General features: G+C 62.5%; 3 protein-coding genes across 4 annotated transcripts in view; all 3 read left to right on the forward strand.

Moving 5' to 3' along the window:
- The window catches only part of DUSP15 (dual specificity phosphatase 15), a 19547-nt gene extending 12718 nt beyond the window's left edge, over positions 1 to 6829 (forward strand). The window contains exons 2-7 of one of the 2 annotated variants that reach the window (XM_014956829.1): positions 1458 to 1491; positions 3764 to 3846; positions 4282 to 4331; positions 5006 to 5080; positions 5535 to 5706; positions 5873 to 6829. In XM_014956829.1, coding sequence (XP_014812315.1) covers positions 1458 to 1491; positions 3764 to 3846; positions 4282 to 4331; positions 5006 to 5080; positions 5535 to 5706; positions 5873 to 6085 — 627 coding nt within the window. In that variant the 3' untranslated portion in view covers positions 6086 to 6829. The remainder of the gene's footprint in view (positions 1 to 1457; positions 1492 to 3763; positions 3847 to 4281; positions 4332 to 5005; positions 5081 to 5534; positions 5707 to 5872) is intronic. The other variant, XM_014956819.1, reaches the window with a different exon arrangement.
- Positions 6830 to 10097: 3268 nt separating this feature from the next.
- LOC106895940 (interferon regulatory factor 4-like) lies at positions 10098 to 14201 on the forward strand. Its single transcript, XM_014955618.1, has 8 exons — positions 10098 to 10632; positions 11136 to 11325; positions 12023 to 12066; positions 12357 to 12459; positions 12778 to 12879; positions 12964 to 13359; positions 13522 to 13640; positions 13756 to 14201. Exons 1-8 carry the CDS (start codon positions 10459 to 10461, stop codon positions 13894 to 13896), a joined length of 1269 nt encoding a protein of 422 aa, XP_014811104.1. The 5' UTR covers positions 10098 to 10458; the 3' UTR covers positions 13897 to 14201.
- Positions 14202 to 15151: 950 nt separating this feature from the next.
- FOXS1 (forkhead box S1) lies at positions 15152 to 16567 on the forward strand. Its single transcript, XM_014955819.1, has one exon. It carries the CDS (start codon positions 15195 to 15197, stop codon positions 16533 to 16535), a length of 1341 nt encoding a protein of 446 aa, XP_014811305.1. The 5' UTR covers positions 15152 to 15194; the 3' UTR covers positions 16536 to 16567.
- The last annotated feature ends 3115 nt before the right edge of the window (positions 16568 to 19682 follow it).

Raw genomic sequence — 19682 nt, forward strand, 5'->3', positions numbered from 1 at the left:
GACCCCGCGCCAGCCCGCAACTGTGGCTTGGGGGGTGTGGAGGGCAAGGGTGAGAGAGATCCCCTCCCAGGGAGGGGGGGAACCTTTAAAAACCAAGTGCCTTTAAAAAAAACCAGCGCCTTTAAAACCAAGGCACCAGCTCCCGAGCACACACCGGGGGTCCTGTGCGACCCCCAGCCCAGCATCCCTGCGTGGAGGGGGCGGGTGCTATTTTATGGTCTTTGGAGCTTCTCCCTGTCACAGGTAAATAGAGACACCTTCTTCCTGCAGGTATCTCCAGCTCCTAAGCTTTAAACACCCCTCCCCAGCCCCATAACTGCTTGTTATCTGGGGAAGAGCCCGGTGCTGCAGACGGGGCTTTCCTGTGCCCTGCTTTCTCCAGCCAGGAGTGGGTCAGAAGGGTGCTGGGGATGGAAGGTGCTGCTATTCGTGGCTCAGCCTTCTGCCCTTGGGAGCTGCCCTTGCTAACTGGTGCTCTTCTACCACCTCCTTTCGGTGCCGCAGCTGCAACTTAAAGGCACCCTTGTCAATAGAAAGTTGATCTAAAATCTTAGGAATCATAAAAAAAAAAAAAAACCCACCAAAACCTCTTTAAGCTGTTTGACCAAGAGAAACGTTTCCAAACGTAGGCAGGGAGAGCAGTGTGAGCCCAGCTGTGCTGGTAGAAATCACCTCTGCCTGCCCAGGTCCCAGGCACCAACCATCACAGCACAGAGAAGCTGGTGGGGAACTGGTGGACAAAGGGATGAACAGCCTGGGTAGCCTTGCTGGGAGACAGGGAAAATAAAAAATAGCTCTGAGTAAGAGGGGATGTAAGCCATCCTGCTTCCATACCTGCAGTGCAATTAACAGAGGCATTGTCAAGTAATTACCTTTTCATCGTGCAAAGTGGAATTTCACAAGGAAAATAAGATGAAGACATGGTGTCCAGAGGGATCTGTTAGAAAAGGGCTCCCTTAGGTGTCGAGTGAGAGGAAGCAGAGCTGAGGGGGGGACCACTGCGTACCCGCACCCTTCTCCGTGCCTGTTGCTTCCCTGTCCCTCGGGCAGCAGGACTTCCACGGGCCACGGGTATAGTCCAAGGCTGTATGGAGGCGTGTGCAGCTTGCTGAGCTCAGATAAAAAAGCCCCAACAAAGAAGCTATTGACAATAAGCAAGAGGAGCAATAAAAAAAAGCCGTGGCCGATGCTGACTCCCAGCGCCCGTGAGGGTGCAGTGCCAGGCAGTGGCACAGGTTGGGGTGCCAGGGCTGCATCCAGCCCCTTGTGCTGGATGCCAGAGCAGTGGTAGCCCCAGGAGCACCCACGGTCAGCTGCACCAGCACCAATCCTGCTCCAGGGCTGGTGAGTCACGTTAACAACAGAAATTTGGCCTTTCTGGACAAGGGGTCCCGGCGCGGTGGGTACCACAGCACAAGGTCACTGCTCACACTGCCACTTTTCCTTGTGTCCCACAGATCCTCCCTGGCCTCTACCTTGGGAACTTCATCGGTAAGCAGAGCCCCACCACCACAGGGATGTTCTCCAGCTGGGGAGCTGGGCTTGCTTGGGTTGGTGCCTCCCTGCCTGCCAACACTGCCCAGTGCCCTGCCAGCGCCCACCACACGCTCTGCTCCTTGGTTTGTGTTGGCAGCAGCGAGCGGAGGCACCGAGACAAACCCAAGGCAGAAAACCTCTGCCTTCCCTTTGGTTTCCTTATTTAAGGGCTGCCCTGAGCTCTTGGGACACGTGGATGGAAGGGGGTGAGGTGGGGGTCGCCCCACCAGGGAGGGTCCCAGCAGTGCCCAGTGAGATGTATCCTTGCCACGACTCCACTGGCTGGCACTGGGAAGCCCTCACAGCTGTCCTACTTTCCCTGCACGAGGCAGCGAGCTGGGCAGGCTGGGAGGGCATGGGGGCACAGAGGAAAAGCTGGGCTTTGCTTTCAAAATCCCCTGAGTTCTGTGGGAGTTCACCCACCACAGTGAGCTGTGCCTTCTGCTCAAGCTGGCATGGATCCCGTGCTGGCAGCAGAGGAGCTGGTGGTGCCACACCAGCCTCAGGGAGCAGGACCAGAGCTGCTCAGGGTGATGCACCCCAGTTTTGCAGCTGTGGGAGAGGCAGGAGGGGGCTGCCCACCCTCAGGGCAGAGTTTCTCCCAGAGGCATTCACCTCTTTTCACATCAGTTCACTATTTTAAGGGGCTTTTGTTGTCAGAGGAGAATTAATGACCAAGCCCTGGCCATGACAAACCATCATTAATTAGTGCTCCTGCCTCCCTAATGGCGCTTTTGGTAGTTGATTCCTGCTCTAAGTGCTGAGTTTATAACCACGGGTGTGAATTGCTAAGAAAATGCCATTGGAGCCTGAGCAGCAGTCCTGGCCGGGGCAGCCCTGTGCTCCCTGCACTCCATGGAGTATCTAGGGGTGGGCTGGGGGGCTGCAGCTTGCTGGGAGCAGAGGGGCAAGGGCACTTGGCTCCCAGGTTCACTGATGTGGGGTCTTGGCCTGGTGCCACCTGAGCACCAACCTACCCAGCAATCCAGGGCGACGACAGAGATTTCAGGCTGGCTCCATTAAGCTCTGACTGCTCCCAGAGACGTTTTCTCCAACTGAAAGCTTTTCCAGTCACTGTGAGCTTTGGCACCGGTGTCAGTGATTGCCATCAGTGCAAGGTGGGAAGGTGTGAGTCCCCACAAGGGTCCCCACCTCCCTCCCCGCATCCGCGGCACGGCTCACCCGCAGAGCCTCTCTGCGGTGTCACTGATTGCCATCGCGCTGCCTGCCCGAGGCAGGTGGGAAGGTGTGAGTCCCCACAAGGGTCCCCACCTCCCTCCCTGCATCCGCGGCACGGCTCACCCGCAGAGCCTCTCTCCCGAGACTCACTCCTATTAAAATTCACATCATGCTGTTAGCACATTGCGGTCTAGATTCCTGAGCCAAGGTTTTACACCACGTGAAAGTTTAGAAACCCAAAGCGACAAGATGGGGAAAAAAAAAAATGTTACTCCTCCTCTCCAGCAGCTTGTGCAGCCTCCACTGGTCACGGCATGAAAGGGAGATGGATACGGAGCTGCTTGGCCAGCAAGACAAGCACATTGCCCTCCCAGTGGACTGGTGACCAGGATCACAACCAGGGGTGCTGAAACATTAGCAAGAAGCAGATCATTGCCCCAGAAAACTGAGAACACCCAGTTTCTGTGCATGCAACTGCAGAGAGGATACATGCAAAGTGCTGCCAATTGCCTTTTCAGGTGTTTTCTGCAGCCCCCTCGGGTGCTAAAGGGGAGCTTAGAGAGACCGAACCAAACTCAGGGTGATATGAGTGTCTGCAGCTCTGCTTCCATAGTTCACAAGATAGAGCAGATCCCTCAGGCTGCAGCAAGTCCCCCTACCTCATGCCTGTTGGCACAGGGGAGGTGCAGGCAGAGCTCACATCTCTTCCCCGAGCTGGGGACAAGTACAGGCAGGCGGGAGGCTGCCTGCCTGCAAAGGAGGGAGTTTTTCCAGGCAGATGTGAATTCTCACCCCAGCACAAGCAGCGAGGTCGAGTGCCTTCAGAGGGAGGAGGTCTCTGGTATCAAGGGGTTCGCATTCCAGGTTTCCAGGGTGTGTTTGCTTATTTGCCTGTGTCTGTGCTGCTGCATGGGGGGGGGTGTGATGCAGGAGATCCTCTGGAGCAAGGCTTCGCGTGCTTGTCTGTCTGCAGGAGCACAGTGGATGCATTTCTAGGAAGAGAAGGGTAAGAAATAAATACCTGCTAATATCTAGTTTTATCCTTTAGATGCCAAAGACCTAGAGCAGCTAAGCCGGAACAAGATCACCCACATCGTTTCCATCCATGAATCTCCCCAGCCCTTGCTGCAGGTAGAGTCCTGTGCCTGACACCACCGTGCAGATGTTGGCAGCTCCTTCCATGCTGCAGCATCTTCCTTCCCCTTCTGAGCACCCCACAGCATGTACACCTCTCCCTGCCAGCAGTCCCAACGGAGCTGGGCAGCTGCCCCAGCTCTGGGAAACTGGCTGTCTTGTGACTATAACCTGGCCTTGAACGGGGAACTATTTCCAGCTCTCCAGCATCATCTTGTTTCCCACCCCCTCCCACCAGCTGCCTGTCCCCTGCTGCCCTCCCCAGGTTCCTGCTGAGGGACAGAGTGGCCCCATCCCAGCGCAGGGGGGATGCTGTGTTGGGGGAGTGAATCCCTACAGGCAACACTGGGGTGAGGAGCAAAGGAGCTGCGAGCACCCACGACACCCCGACCACAGCACCCGAGTTTTTCCTCTTCCTTTTGTGTCTTCCAGGACATAACCTACCTCCGCATCCCCCTGCCTGACACCCCCGAGGCCAATATGTGAGTACCCCAGGGATGCCAGGGCTGGCTCAGGGCACACGGGAGGGCTGGGCTCTGCAGGGCAGTCAGGGGTGAGGGCTCACAGCACCCTGAGCCTTCGAGGTGCCACCTCCAGCTCCATGCCAGGCTGAAGGCATGATGCCCCTGTGCTGGGGACCACCTTTGGACCCTGACAGCATCCCAGCGCAGTAACCACTGGGGAATGGGTCCTGTCCCTGGGGTGAGGTGAGGGGCAGCCCCTCTGCAGCACCGATGGAGAAGGGCAGTGCAGATTCTCCTGGGAGGTGCCTGGAGGAGGAGAGAGCAGGTAAGGTGTGTGGAGCCAGCCAAGGGTACTGGCCTGGCTGGAGGCATGACCAACCAAGGTCTCGCCCCCCCAGCACAAGTCACAGGAGTCACAGGGCAGCTGAACAGCCCCCCACAACCACGGCACAGCTGCAGAGGAGCACCTACTCCCATCCCCAGCACAGCCTGAGCTGGTCTGTGCCCCTTCCCTCGGGAAGCAACAGCACTGAACTGCTCAGGTCTCAGCAGCTGCTTGTGGTGCTTGTAAAGCAGCAGGCAGTTTCTGTTAGTGCTTCATCCTCAAAGCTTCAGGGCTGTGCTGCACGCAGCTGAAAAGTCCTATTCCACCCCTGAAGCCCTTATTCTCTCTGGTTTGTTTTTCCTGCTAGCAAGAGGCACTTCAAGGAATGCATCAGTTTTATCCACCAGTGTCGCCTGCATGGAGGGAACTGCCTCGTCCACTGGTAACGCTTCTTTCCCCATTCCTGATGTCCCCCCAGTGTAACAGAGAAGAAAAGATCCAGCCCCCAGCTTTGGTTGCAGGCCCCTGATCAAAACCAGCCTGTGCCAGAGGGCTCCGTGCCCACGGATCCACCCTTGGCTGTGGCTTTTGCCTCAGACCAAGTGGGATCCAGGCAGCCCTGGAGATGGAGCAGCTTCTTCACTGCAGCTGAGGGAGTGGGAAGAGCAGGGTTTGGGGCAGGCAGCCAGGCAGTGACCGCTGTTCTGGATTCCCCAGGGAGGAGTGGGTATTTATAGGCAGTGATGGAGAGGACCTTGGAAGAGCTCAGGCCTCCCAGAGAGTAAGTTCTCGGAGAATAGGAACTGAAATAGCTGAAGCACAAGGGTGGAGGAAGGGGCGAGCATGGGGTCAGGGTGCGCTGCTGACAACAGCCTTTCTGCCCTTTCCCTTGCCAGCCTCGCAGGCATCTCCCGCAGCACCACTGTGGTCGTGGCCTACGTCATGGTCGTCACGGAACTGAGCTACCAGGAGGTGCTGGATGCCGTCCGAACCATCCGGCCCGTGGCCAACCCCAACCCCGGCTTCAGGCAACAGCTGGCTGAGTTCAACGGCGGTGCAGCCCGCAAGGTGGGACCAGCCTCTGCCCCCCATGCTCTGCCCCACAGCTGAGCCTGCCCAAGGGTCTCAGAGCAAGGTCCCCAGGGGACCAGGTTGCTTCCCCGCTCCCCTTGCTGGCAGGCTTGGACCTGCCCTTGGAAACAGCAGCTTACTTTGGTTCTCCTTCATTCCCCAGGTCCGCAGGCACCTGAAGCAGAGATATGGGACATCCCCTTTCAATGACGAGGAAGAAATAAAGGCCCTGCTGCCAGCGGGGAGAGGAGGAGCATCCAGGACGGAGGGAGCTCTGCAAGGACTGGTCCCAAGAGCCAGAGACATCAGGACCACGACTCCCTTCCTGCTGCGGGTGAAGAGGACGTTCTCCTGCATCCCAACTTGTCTGAAGTGACCCCAGCCAAGGGAGAGCAGCGAGAATCACCCAACAGCCTGGGAGAGACGAAGGAGCCGCAGCACAGAGGGCTGGGGCAGCACTGCACAGGGGAGCTGCACCAAGCCCAGCTCCTTCTTCTCTTCTGGGGTGCGAGCGTGCCATCCTCTGTCCTGGCTCTCAGCTGTCGGGGAGAGATTCGTGTGCGCTGCCGGGTCCTGCAGCGCTCGGTGGGCTCAACCTCTTCGTGCCCAGCACATTGGGGATGCCTGGTGACAGGGCAGCTGACAACCCCTAGGTCACCGCAGGCTTTCGCTTGGGACAGAGTGACGGAGGGGGTCTCTCCTGCCACAGGGCCAGCACCCAGATGATGCCAGCAGCAGCTTTAGCACTTGGGTACCCACTGCACGGGCCTTGGGGTGCACAGGGTGCAGGAGAGACAGCCCTCCCCTCGGAGCAGTTTTCCCACCAGCAGCACAAGCTCCCAGAGCGGAGGCAGCTGTGGAGCAGGGGTGCAGCAGCAGGTGATGCCACTGCCCCAGCTCCCAAGCAAGGATCCAGCTCCAGCCCGGCCAAACACAAGCCCTGAGCAAGCACTGTAGCTTTAAGAGCCCATTGCACCCCATCCATCCCAGGGCACAATCTTTAAAAGGTGGGAACTAAGCATTTAACCTGGCTAGACCTCACTAAAGCAGAGCCTTAAGCCATTTTTGCTTAAAAGACTTTCTATGTCCCTCCCCCAGTAATAAACACCTCTTCTCCACAGTCTGCCTGGGGCACAGCCTGACTCCCCTGTGATGGCCAAATAGGAAGGGGGACACTGAGGAGGAAGGTCCCAGCATGGGACAGCTCTGGAGGCTGCTGGTGGCAGCTCTCTGCAGCCAAGGGAGGAGTGGGGAAGGAGCACAGTGGGCTGGGGACACCGGCATGCCTGGGCAGGGGACCACCCTGCTGCCTTACGGGAAGGTTACAAGAGGGGCCAGAAACCTCAGTGCCACAGCAGAGCCCTCTGCGGGGACAAGGTTTGCCCCAGGAGAGGTCAGGCACTCACGTGGCTCCTGTTTCACCACAGCCTCTTCACTCACCTGAGATGGAGCCTGCCAAGAGCACTGGGGCCAAAAGCCAGCTGGCTCTGATTGCTGGGGGTACTGAAAGCCTGGCACCAGCTGGGTGTCACAAATCCCAGCTCCTCCCCAAACCTGTCCTATTTATACCTTTCCCTGGGGTGGAGTCCCAGGTGAGGAAGATACTGGGGATGACCAGCTGGGTCATCAGCATCTCCCCTGCTGGGAGCCAGTGTGTGTTTCTGTGTTCCCTCCATTCCTGCCACCCCTCTTCCACAGGAGATGGTGTCCCCCAGGAGTCAGGCAGGGACAGGCGCCTACAGGGAGGTTTCCAGCTCCACGTTGGACAGGGTGCCAGGCGTGGGGTCCCAGAGTGAAGGAGCTTCCTGGAGAGTGGGGACTGCCTCTGCCCTGGCAGCTTCCAGGAGACATCAGCATGGGACAAGCCATGTCCATCAGTAATTAATAATCACTCATTTACCCCTGCATGGTGGCTGTGGATGAAGACGAGCAGCTGGCTGGGCATCCTGAGGACCCTTTGTCCCCCCAGCACCCAGCAGGGTGATGGCCCTGCACCCCAGGACCATTACCTGGGATGGACATGTGCCTCGTGCGTGGCTGCACCCTGCCTTCAGCCCCACGCTGGGACACGCTGTGTGGAGGCATTTACACCCAGGGTTTCCCTGCTCACACTGTAAACCCATGGCGAGGCTGAACACTGAGCAACGGCACCTCCAGCCCAGCTCTGTCGCACGGCAAAATGTATTTATTTTGGCAGATCTGGTTTAGACAACTGGAAAAACCCAGGTGAGGTCAGGGTTAGCTGTGAGTTAATGTTTCACTCCTTTTGAAGCTCAGTTAGGCATGAAAAGTTTAAGAGTTAAGCAGTTTCACCTTCCCTGGGCAGGAAGCAGCACGGTGGGGAAACTGGCTCCTGAGCATCTTCGCTGATGCCGGGGTAATTAGATCCCACGGGTCCTGTGCGTCACCGCGCGGCTGTCACACGAGATGAAATCCCCGGCAGATAAAGGCTTATCCTGTCGGGCTGGAGCTGGCTAATGAGCCGGCGGCTACAATTATCTCCCAGCCTTGGATGTAATCAGTGCGAGCCGTTGAGAGAGGCTGTGCGATTGCCACAGTTGCCCTTTGCCATCGCCCCGCTTCCCAGAGCAGAAAAGGGAGATGCGGATCCTCCATCGATCAGTCTTGGACCCTTTTCCTGGAATATGGGCCCTGGTTTGCCTGGATGAGGGGTGGAGGTGGGGGCAGAACGTTGCCCTGGCAGAGGTGCAGCGGGCTGGTAATCCCCTCCTCGCTGGCGCGGTGGGCAGAGCAGAGCAGCTTCCTGTGCCACCCCAAGTGCAGAGGTTGCCAACCCGGCCACGACAGCACCAGTGAGGGTGGCCCAATACTGGCTGGGCCAGGGGGGTCCTACCTGCTGCCCCTCTCCCCCTTCCCAAACCGGGACTCCCCCATCTCCTGGTGCTCAGACCCATAGCCCTGGCATTGCCACCTGCTCCTACCAGGCAGGGAGAGCTGTGGACCCACACCCCGAGCAGGCACCGTCAGGGAGGGCAGGCTTTGTTCTTTGGCAAAGGGGCCATGGATGGGCTCAGTAAGGAGAGCAAACCCCTGCCAGCGTGGCACCCCTGTGTGGCCCCGTGTGCCCTCTGTGCCATGTGCCCATGTCCCTGTCGGAAAGCCCAGGGCTGGGTGCTGTGCCGCTGCTTATTCATTTTGAGGCTTTGCAGCCCCCAGCAACCCGCCAGCTCTCCGGAGTCTCAGCTCTCCTCCCCACGAGAGGTGACTTTCTCTGACTCAGAGCTGGAAAGGAAATCCAGGGGGCTGCGAAAGGAGCCCTGGTGAGCTGCAGGCTGGGCAGAGGAGCTGGGTTTCCCCACACAGCGACATGTGGTTCTCTCCAGCGGTGACGGAGGAGCAGTGTCACCTCAGGGCGGCCTGGTGAGCCCAGAAGGCAAAGCCCACCCAACTCATGCCCTGCTGCTGGGGTGGGTGATGGTCACACTGCCACCCTACTCCAGCACAGCCCTTTGCAAGGGCAGCTGGGTGGTATTTGGTACCAGCCAGCTCCATCCCTGCCTTCTGTGAGATGAAATCCCTCTTCCTCCCAAAAAGACAGCCGAGCTGGGCTCTTCACTGGGAGGAAAGAGGGACAAACTCTCCTGGGTAGCCACAGCATTGAGCAAGGATGCTCAGGAGCCAGTCGGGAGTGAAGGGGCCATCTGGGATCTTGTGCTGGGTCCAACCCTCTCTCAGTGCTGATGCTCATCTCACCCACACATGCACCCACCTCCCTGCAGAGCAGCACAGCCAGGGGAAGCCGTTTCCCAACGTGTGGAAAGGCCAGTGCCCAGAAGCACCATGACCACAGTCGCCACGTGTCCTCTGTGGGGACAGCTTCTGCCAGGAAGCCCAGGGCCAGGAGGGAGCCAGCATGGGCACGGGATGAGTCAGGCTCCCTTCCTGGCCCCCAGCAGCCTTTGGCACAGCTCATCTCAGCCCTTCCCACCCAGTTCCTGTTCAACTCAGCACCCGGAGGGGAGGCAGATGTGAGTGTCAGAGCCGAGAGAGATTTGAGAGATGGGGCAATGTCACTGCTTACACCAGCCTGGAAACCCCGTGCCTGTTCCCGCAGCTCCCCACACCCTGAAATGCTGATTCCACTGGAGGACACAGCTCTTGGGGCAGGGAGGTGTCCTGGTCCCTGAAGCAGGACGACGGGGAAGCAGGGTCCCTTGTCGCCTGTGGAGAGCATGTGGGAGTCTTGAAACTCTGAAGGAAGGGACCCGGGAGGGGTGCACAGGGAAGTTCTCTGTGCTTTCTGGTGCGTGGGGGCGAGGTGCCTGTCCCCTTCCCTGTAGGTTGCTCTGTCCCCGCTTCCGTGGGTGGCGCTGTCCCCTCTCCTGTTGGCTGCTCTGCCCCCTCTCCTGTGGGTGCGAGGTGGGTGTCCCCTCTCTCGTGGGTAGCCCTATCCCCTCTCCCGTGGGTGGCCCTGTGCCCTCTCCTGTTGCCTGCTCTGTCCCCTCTCCCGTGGGTAGCCCTGTCCCCTCTCCTGTGGGTGCGAGGTGCGTGTCCCCTCTCCCGTGGGTGGCTGTGTCCTCTTCTGTCCCCTGTTCTGTGGGGTTGCCCTGGCCCTTCTCCCGTGGGCTGCCCCCTGATCCCACCCCGTGACCGAGCTGGCAGCACAGCCAGAACCGGCGGCGGCGGGGCGGGAAAGGGAAAGTGAAAGCCCAGCGCCGCGCTTTCGCTTTCGGCCGCCCCAACACGTTCCCTCGGGGCGGCGGGGCCGGGCACGGGCACGGGGCCGCGATGGCGGAGCCGGGGGGGCCCATGCGGCTGAAGGAATGGCTGATCGCTCAGATCGACAGCGGCCGGTACCCGGGGCTGCGCTGGGAGAACCGGCACCGGACGCTCTTCCGCATCCCCTGGAAACACGCGGCCAAGCAGGACTACCGGCAGCAGCAGGACGCCGCGCTCTTCAAGGTACCCCGGGATCCCCGGGACCCCCCTCTCCCCCTCGCCAACGGATTCCCGGTGGGCTATGGCTTGGGAGAGGGCTGGGGGGGAGCGGAGAGGAGGGCGTGCGATGGGGAGCATCGTCTCTTCTGAATGAGCAGCCGGAGGGAAAGGTGGCGGGAGCGAAGGCGAAGAGGGGAGGGGTTTCGGGAGCTGCTCTGCACAGCAAGGGCTGGCTGAGGAGGGGGAGAGAGGCGTTTTTCTCCCCCCTTGGCCCCATGCACACCCTCGGGACCTCCTACCCAGCTCCATGCGCGCTCCCGGTGCTCCCTATTGCTCACCTCCATGCACTCCCCTGGGACCCCCCACCACACAGCTCCCTGCAGCCCCCCAGGGCACACAGCCCCACCTCCCCACTGCCCCCTCTCCAGCCCCAGTGGGCTCTTAGCCCGGTGGACCCCCTTGGCCAACAGAGCAGGGTTCTGGGGCATGGGTAGCCCCCGCAGCACAGGGCACCCTCTGCCCGGCAGGCTTGGGCCATCTACAAGGGGAAGTACCACGAAGGGACGGACAAGGCTGATCCCTCCACCTGGAAGACACGTCTCCGCTGCGCCCTCAACAAGAGCACCGACTTCCAGGAGGTGCCTGAGCGGAGCCAGCTGGACATCTCCGAGCCCTACAAGGTGTACCAGATCGTGTCTGATAGTGCCCGGGACGCAGGTATGTCCCTGTTGCCCCTTTTCCTGTGCCAGACTTGGGACTCACGCCTGCACCGTGCCTGGATGAGCCCTGTGTCCTGCAGCCATCACCCTTTGTCCTGGTTTAACCCCAGCTGGCAACTAGGACCATGCAGCCATTCAGTCACTCCCCCCTCAGTAGGGTAGGGAGAAGAGGGGAAAAAAAGAGGACAAAAACCTCGTGGGTTGAGATAAAGACAGTTAGAAGAGTAATGGAAGAGAAAGTAATAACAATAATAATGGTAAAAGAATATACAAAAGGAGTGATGCAATACAACTGCTCGGCACCCGGTGATCGATTGCCCAACCCACCCCCAGCAGTGATCACAGATTCCTGCCCCCTGGCCAACCTCCATTTATATTCTGAGTGTGATGCCTGTCGTAGGGAATATTCCTTTGGCCAGCTTGTCCTGTCTCTGCTCCCTCCCAGCTTCCATGGGACTTCATATACGCATTAGTTAGCAACAACTAAACCAATATGTGTTATCAACATTATTCTCATACCAAACCCAAACCACAGCAGCTACTAGGAAGAAAATTGACTCTATCCCAGCTGAAACCAGGACACCCTTCCTCCCCACTCCTCTTCCTCTCTGGGTGTCCTGGGCAGCCACGTGCCTTCCCGGTGGCTGTTCCTGTAGCTGGCCAGAGGGTCAGTGGGTTTTCCTGGCTCTTTGCAGAGAAGGATGGCGACACGCAGTCCCCGGCCAGTGAGGATCAGCAGGTGAGCCAGCTCCCCACCCTGTACCACCAGGAGCTGCCTGTGGGCTGGAGAAGGTGGGAGCCCCAAATCCTGCCTCGTCTGCCGGCTGCTCCCCTGCCTGCACGCTGCCTGCCTCTGTCCCACTGGGCAGCTGGCTCCCGTGAGCATCGCTGAGAGTTCCCTGTGCCAAGCAGCTGCCAAACTCAGACAGGGGGTCTGCCAGCACACGGGGTCTGTGGCAGAGGCAGGAGCCAGCTCAGGTGCCCCCCAGCTGCTGGCTCAGCCCTCACTGCACCCCCTTTCCTCCCCAGGGCAGCACGGTGGGGAGTCCGGAGGAGGAAAGCCAGAAGGGCACGATAGAGCCGTGCCATGTGTCTCCACTGCCCCTGCTCTCTGCCCACCCGGCTGAGCGAGGTGAGTAGGGTCCCTGGCAGCGGGATGGGTTTGGGAGCACACGCTGCCTGGTAGGAGCAACCCCACTCTCTGCAGCCTTGCACCTTGTGCAGGCAATGCCCGCGGAGATGGAGACCAGGGCTTGGGGCTCCCTCCATGCCTCAGAGAAAAGCCCCAGATCGTGTGCTTATGGGCTTTAATGAGGCCTGGTAACGAGCAGCAGCGGTGAGAAGCACCCTGCTCCCCACCTTGCCCAGGGGCTGGGGCTCAGACAGCACCTGGGGGCCCTCGGTGCAGCTGCCCATGTCCCTTTGCCACCTCATCTCTGCCCTGGCCCAGGGTACCATGTGAGGGGAGTCTTCTATGGCTGGAACCCGACCCACCACCACCTTCTCCCTGGACACCCATCCTACCTCCCTGTGGAGGACGTCAACCACTCAGGTAGGAGCCGTGCTGGCTGGGCAGTGCCTTTGGGTGGCCCCCTCAGACCGGGCTGCCCACAAGTTGACCCTCCTCTCCCCCCAGACTGCTGGCTCCATGTCCGCCTCTACTACTGCGACGTGCTGGTGAAGGAGGTCACCACCCGCACGGCCGAGGGCTGCCGCATCACCTCCCGCGCCGTGCCAGCCAACAACGAGCGCCTCTACGGCCCCTCCTGCATGGAGCAGATCGAGTTCCCCCCGCCGCGGGCGCTCAGCGGCAGCGGCCGGGTGGCCAGCATGACGGACGTGCTGGAGAGGCTCCTGCCCCACCTGGAGCGGGGCGTGCTGCTGTGGGTAGCGCCCGAGGGGGTCTTCATGAAGCGCCAGTGCCAGGGCAGAGTGTACTGGAATGGGCCACTGGCCCCGCACAGGGACTGGCCCAACAAGCTGGAGAGGGAGAAGACCTACAAGCTGCTGGACACACAGCAGTTCCTGCAGCGTAAGTGCCTGCCCGCTGCTCGGGGCACGTGGCTCCACTGGCCCCTGTCCTGGGAGACCCTCATCCCCTTGGGAATGGGGGGAAGTCCTGCCCCAGTATGGCTCCTCTGGGCTGTGGGGCTGTGGGGACCCTATGGCCTCTGACAGGGATGGTGTCTTGCAGAGCTGCGGGGGTACCTGAGCCACGGACAGCCCACGCCGCAGTACCAGATCCACCTGTGCTTCGGGGAGGAGTACCCCACCAGCGCCGGGCACCACTTCCAGAAGCTCATCATGGCCCACGTGAGTAATACACCAGGGCTGGTGCTCATGGTGGCACCGAGCTGGGCACCGGGGCAGTCACTTTGGGGGGCACATGGACCTGTGCCCGTCCTCTCTTAGCTCTGTGCCTCCACAGGTGGAACCGGTGTTCGCACGGGAGCTCTTCCATCACGCCCAGCGCATGGGGCCAATGCTGCTGCGGGACTCCCCCCAGCCCTGCGCCCCCGGTGCCTCCAGCCACATCATCCGCGTCCTCAAACAGCTCTGCCAGCCCTGAGCCCGGGCCGGGGAGGGGGGAGAGGAGACCCCAGTCACGACAAAGCCTCGGAGCAGGATGCGCTGCCGCCCCACAGCCCTGCTCCGGCCACGTTCCCCTGGTGCGCACAGGACGTTCGGCACTGCGGGGCTGGACACGGGCAGGCAGAGGCCAGGGGCGAGGGGGGGTGGATGGTTGTTGCCCCCACACGGATCGCTGTATTTATTCCCCGGGTGCCACCCGGGTGGGATTTGCTGTGTGCTTGTTTGGTGAGCCCAGGGCAGAGCCAGCTCTGTCCGTGTCTCGCACCGCCAGACTCGCTGTTCCCGAACCTTAGAAATAAAGGTTGTGTTTCAGTACCACTGGCTCCGCTGTGGGGGGCTGGCACGGGTCCGAGGGGGGCACGGGCGGATGGCAGAGCCAAGCCCAGGCAGAGCCTCAGCCCCAGCCCCAGCTGTGGGGGGCAGAGTGAGCTGCCTCAGGTCTCATCCTGCCCCTGGTCCCCAGCCCCTTGGCAGGGGGTGCAGGCAACAGCAGGGTGCCCGTTGGCTGCTCTGCTGACCTGGCAGCGCAGGAGCCAATCCCAAAGGCACTCGCTGTCCCCGTGCCTCAGTTTCCCCTGGCAGGTGGGGTGAGGGGGCTCCTGGAAGGTGGGGGCTGTGCTGCATCCTGGAGGCCGTTTCTCCAGCTGGTGAGCACGGTGTGGGGACCCGGAGTGGTGCAGGGAACAGGCTCAGAGCGGGGATCCAGCACGGGATCCGGCACGGGGCACGGGATCTGGCACAGTGCACGGGATCTGGCACAACCAGATGAAGCTGGAGGGGCTGTGACATGGGTGGGCAGGGGGCAGGTGGGGACACGAGGGCTGGCAGCAGCCCCAGCCCTACCAGCAGCCCCCCCTCACAGCGCCCCACCATCCCTAACTGGGGCCCGGCTGCGCTCCGTGGGCAGGGCAGGATGAGACCCAGGTCGTGGGAACCTCCCGTGGGAAGAGGAGCCGGGGAAGCCGGGGGCCATGGCTGGGACTTGGCCGAGGCCAGCGCTGCCCACCCCTGCCCCGGGGAGGCCACAGCCGTGCCAGCCCCGGAGGCGATGGCTGCTGGCCGCTGGCCTTGGCGGCGTGTCCGTCCGTCCGTCCGTCTGTCCGCAGGGACCAGCGCTGGACAAGCGTAGCCCCGCTCCGCCCTGGGCGGCCCCGGGGAGGAGGGGCCCACCGCCCCCACGCCGGCCAGCAGCGGGAGGCTGGGCCGCCGGCGGGTTTTAACGGGCCGTGGCCGGGGCCGTGCAGCAGAGTGGGAGGGCTACGGCCGGCCGGGAGGATGCAGCCGGACCTCCCCGTCGGCGACACGGTGCTGCGCAGCCCGCCGGCCCCCGAGCCGGCTGGTGGTTCCTTCCCCAGCTCTGAGGCCACCAAGCCACCCTACAGCTACATCGCCCTCATCACCATGGCCATCCAGAGCGCGCCCGAGAAGCGCATCACCCTCAGTGGCATCTACCGCTACATCATGGGCCGCTTCACCTTCTACCGCGAGAACAAGCAGGGCTGGCAGAACAGCATCCGCCACAACCTCTCCCTCAACGAGTGCTTCGTCAAGGTGCCCCGCGACGACAAGAAGCCGGGCAAAGGCAACTACTGGACCCTCGACCCCGACTGCTACAACATGTTCGAGAACGGCAGCTTCTTGCGGCGGCGCCGGCGCTTCACCAGGAAGAGGGTCCTTCGGGATGCACCGGGCACCGAGGGGGACGAGGGACGTGGGAAGACCCCCAGGCACCGGGCACGGGGGCCGCCTGCTACCCCGCTGCCCGAGGAGGGGAAGGGAGAAGGGGGCTATGCCTCCCCCATGGCCACAGGGCGCCTGCCGAGCCCTGCCACTCTGCCTGAGGGTACTGGGGTGCCGGGGTGCACCGAGCCCTGCGCCCGGAGGCAGCCACCCAAGGCCAGGCAGCCCTGCCTGTTCCTGCCGGACACACCGCAGCCCAAGGGGCAATTCTTCGCCCCCCCGGAGAGCCGCCCACCCAAGGAGACTGTCTTCGGGGGGCTCCCGGCAGCGCTGCAACTGCCCCGGCCAGGTCAGTACCCACTGCCCGGTGAGCGCCCGGCACCGCATCCTGCCCTGCTGCCCACCCTGCTGCCCGCCCAGCCCAGGGACCCCCCGCAGGACTCCCCAGCCCCCCCAGGAACCCCACCAGGGCAGCTGGAGGGTGAGGAGACAGCCACCTCGGGGCTGGGTTCAGGCCAGCCCTTTGGGCAGGTGCCCCCCGCGTTCCCTGGCACCCTCCTGGGCACGGGCAGGACTGGGGGGTCCTGCTTCCTGGAGGGGGAGGGCTATGCACAGCCCCCCCTGCCAGTTTTCAGCTCCTTTGGCCGGTCGGGGCCCGAGGCGCTGGGCAGCAGCTACCAATGCCGGGTGCAGGCGCTGAGCTTCTGCATGAAGGAGCGGCCGTGCGGCGCGGCGCTGGAGCATCTCCTGGCAGCGGGACCCCCGGCCCCCACCGCCCCCCGCCAGGCACCCTTTGGGGCCACAGGGCTGCGGGCAGGTGAGCAGAAGGAGCCCTGGGGGCCGGGGGGCACAATCCCACTGCAGGGGGGGAACGGCTACTCCCTGGGGCTGCCTCCCTGCCTCTACCGGACACCCGGCATGTTCTTCTTCGAGTGAGGGACTGGCCCATCCCGGGACACCCCCCCGGTCCCAACACCAAATAAAGCACGTTCCCCAACGCTGCCTCTCTTGGTCTCTGCGCCCCATTTGGGGTGGGCAGGGGGCAGGGGCAAGCTGGGGACCCTTTGCCCCAGCTCTGGTGCTGGCCAGGGCACACGCGTCCCCAAGGCCACCCAGTTCAGCCTTCGTCCCACTGGTGATCACTGGCCGGACATCACGGTCGTGGGGGGACAGGGCATGGCCTGGGTCAGAGCACCCACATCCATGTCCCATGTCCCCAGGAGATGCTGGGGACAAGGTCCTGCCACAAAGCAGGGCCAGGAGCCCCTGAACCCCATCCTGGCGTAGCAGGAGGGAACCCCGTCCACGAGGGGCAGGGGGATGCGCTGTGGCAGGAGTGAGCTCCTGTGGAGCCTGGCTGCCATCTCCCTGCACCTGGGACTGCTCAAAGTGCCTGCCCAGGTGCCACACATGGCACAACTGGCATCAGCATCTGGCCCTGCTCACACCCCAGCATGGCCCCAGAGAGATGCTGAGTAGGAGCTGGGGGCAGTGGCACTGGTCGGGGCTCTGCTCTTGGGGGGAAAGATCTCCCTCCCCTCTGTGTCCCTGCTCAGGGTTGTGCCGGTGCCCAGTTGGGGTCCTACCAGGTCCCTGCAGACACTCCAAGGCCAGGGCACCCCCCAAAGCTTGGCTGTGCCAGGGGCTGTGGCTGTAATGGGAATGGCTGGGAAAAGAGGATTCCTCTGACCTGAATCACGCCGGGCGGCTGCTGGTGAGGAGGCACCGTCTGAGTCACCACCAGGCTTGGCACGGGGGCTTGCCCCAACCAGCCAGGCTGGGGGGCACTGGGGTGGGCAGATATCCCCACACAGCCCCGGGCTGGGACCTGGCCACCAGCCTCTTCCCACGCACTGCTGGGACATCTGGGCCAGCATCTCCACAGCACTGGAGTGAAGCCAGAGCGATGCCGGTAAAGCGGGGGCCCGTGCCCCCATCCTGCCCACAGCAGCCGGAGAGAGGGGAGACCCCAGGAACAGCAAAGCCCAGAACCCATGGAGGGGGAGGACACCAGGTTAGTGGGGGCTCTCCACGTTCTGTGTGGCCGAGCTCCCCCTCCCCAGCCCCCAAGGCCAGCAGGACCCCAGCTTGGCTCATCATGAAGGGTCTCTGTGGGGGCTGCGCTGGCACCGAGGGACGGTGCTGGCGTCACTCAGGGACCGGGAAGCACCGCGGCCACGTCAGCCCCGTTATCAGCCCCCAGACGTCTGCTGCCGGGCCATGGCCGTGTCCCAGACCCGGGCAGGGCAGAGGGGGGCCACCCTTCATCATCGGGGACGGCCACTCAGCCCTGGGCCTCTCTTTTCTCTCTCTTTTTTTTTTTAATTTTTTTTGCTATTTTTTTTTTCTTTCCCTCCCCAGTGAAAAACAATATTTAAGCGCCTACATCATGCTGGCGTCTCCGGAGCGGCCGGCGGCGAGCGCGGCTGACCTCAGCCCCCTCCTTCGCCGGTCCCCGGGGGCGCGGGAGGAAGCGAGAGCTCGGCGGCCGTGCCCAGGGGCCGTCTGGTTCCCACGCAGCGCGGCCGGGCCCATCGCCCGCCCCGGGCTCCCACCATCCACCTGGGAACCAGCAGCCCCGGCCCCACGCCGGGGGTCCCTGGGCTGGGAGCAGCATTGGCACGACGTGGAGCATCTCATTGCCCACCCCGAGCAGCAGCACTCAAGGTCCCCAATGGTCCTCCAGAGCTCAGCTGCCTGCGCCACCCCGGGCATCCGCTCTCCCGGTGCTCCAGCAGCACTCAAGGTCCCCAATGGTCCTCCAGAGCTCAGCTGCCTGCGCCACCCCGGGCATCCGCTCTCCCGGTGCTCCCCTTTTCCACCCCGGTTCCTGGCTCCCGGCCGTGGGTCCGTTGCTTTCCCTGCCCTGCCTCCGCCCCGGCTCACTCCCGGTTCGTGGTGGGTGGCCTGGCCCCCTGCCCGCTCGCCCGCTCCCAGTATGGGCTGTGCTGTGGGGACTGGGCTGCACCCAGTAACAGAGCAAAAGGTGCCCCCGCTGCAGGAGGTCTGCTCGCTCCCCTTCCCTCCTTGTGTTGGTGAGGCGGGGGGGCATGACTTTGGGGTGCAGGCAGGGATGGAGAAAGGGTCCTGCTCTCTCTGAGTGCTCCGGGCTCCAGGGATGGATGCTGTGGACACCAGAGTGTGTGGTGTGTCTGTGGGGGTGATGAGGACACCCTCACACAAGGGGTGACACCGGCTGCCGTGGCCTGTGCTGGACCAGGACCAGCTCTGTCACCATCAGCCCCAGCAGGGTCCCCTCCCCAGGGATTCAGGGAGCTCCCAAGCCCTGTCCACCCCTCAGCCAGGAGCATGGGATGGGGCCACAGATACCAGCCCCGTGGTCCCACTCCTCCATCCCCAGTGGGTGCCTCCATGGGGTCCTGGGATGGGAAAGGAGAGGGCTGGGGATGTCAAACCAGGCTGTGGGGTGGTGGGTCCCCCATCCTGGGCTTGGGGCACTGGGTTGTGCCGGTGTCCGTGCATCCCCATGCCACGGATCCACACGCAGGGCTGTGTCTGGGAACTGATACCCCAGAGCAGCTTGGGGCCCCAGGGGTGTCTGGGGACAACAGCCCAGCCAGGAGCTCCATGAGCCACCCCGTGCCGGGGCCTTACAGCCCCCGTGGCCTGTCGGGGCCAGGGCAACGCGCGGCTCCTGGGGCCAGGCAGGAAGGAGACGTCACCGCCGCAGAGCGTAACTCAAACCAGATGGGGCCGTGCTGGCGTCCAGGCCCACAGGGTGGTCACCGACAGGAACCGGTCAAAGGCTGCCGGCAGGAAGCGGCTGGGAGGGACGCCCGCGGCGGCGGGAGCCGGCGTCCGAGCCTGGGCAGCCTTAACCACTTCGGGACCAGCCACAGCCCCACCAGACAGAGGAGCACGCAGTCCTTACCGGGGCATCCCACCCCATTTGGGCAGATGCTGAAGCCGTGAGGACATCTCTGACCATCCATCCACTCATCCCTTCATCCATCCATCCCTCCGTCTCCCTTTCCCCCAGCACCCTGGGGAGCTCAGAGCTTGGTTGCAGCTGCACAACCATGGGGTGCAGACACCAGCCCCCCCCCCCCCCCCCACCACCCC

This window comes from Calidris pugnax, unplaced genomic scaffold (assembly GCF_001431845.1).
Source record: "Calidris pugnax isolate Ruff unplaced genomic scaffold, ASM143184v1 scaffold50, whole genome shotgun sequence".
Classification (NCBI taxonomy): Eukaryota; Metazoa; Chordata; class Aves; order Charadriiformes; family Scolopacidae; genus Calidris; species Calidris pugnax.

Bases quoted from the DNA above. Each gene is read 5' to 3' on its own strand.
- LOC106895940 (XM_014955618.1), top strand. From the start codon at position 10,459: ATGGCGGAGCCGGGGGGGCCCATGCGGCTGAAGGAATGGCTGATCGCT. The intron at 11,326-12,022 runs GTATGTCCCTGT...GGCTCTTTGCAG, and splicing joins TGATAGTGCCCGGGACGCAG to AGAAGGATGGCGACACGCAG. The intron at 12,880-12,963 runs GTAGGAGCCGTG...CTCTCCCCCCAG, and splicing joins GGAGGACGTCAACCACTCAG to ACTGCTGGCTCCATGTCCGC.
- FOXS1 (XM_014955819.1), top strand. From the start codon at position 15,195: ATGCAGCCGGACCTCCCCGTCGGCGACACGGTGCTGCGCAGCCCGCCG.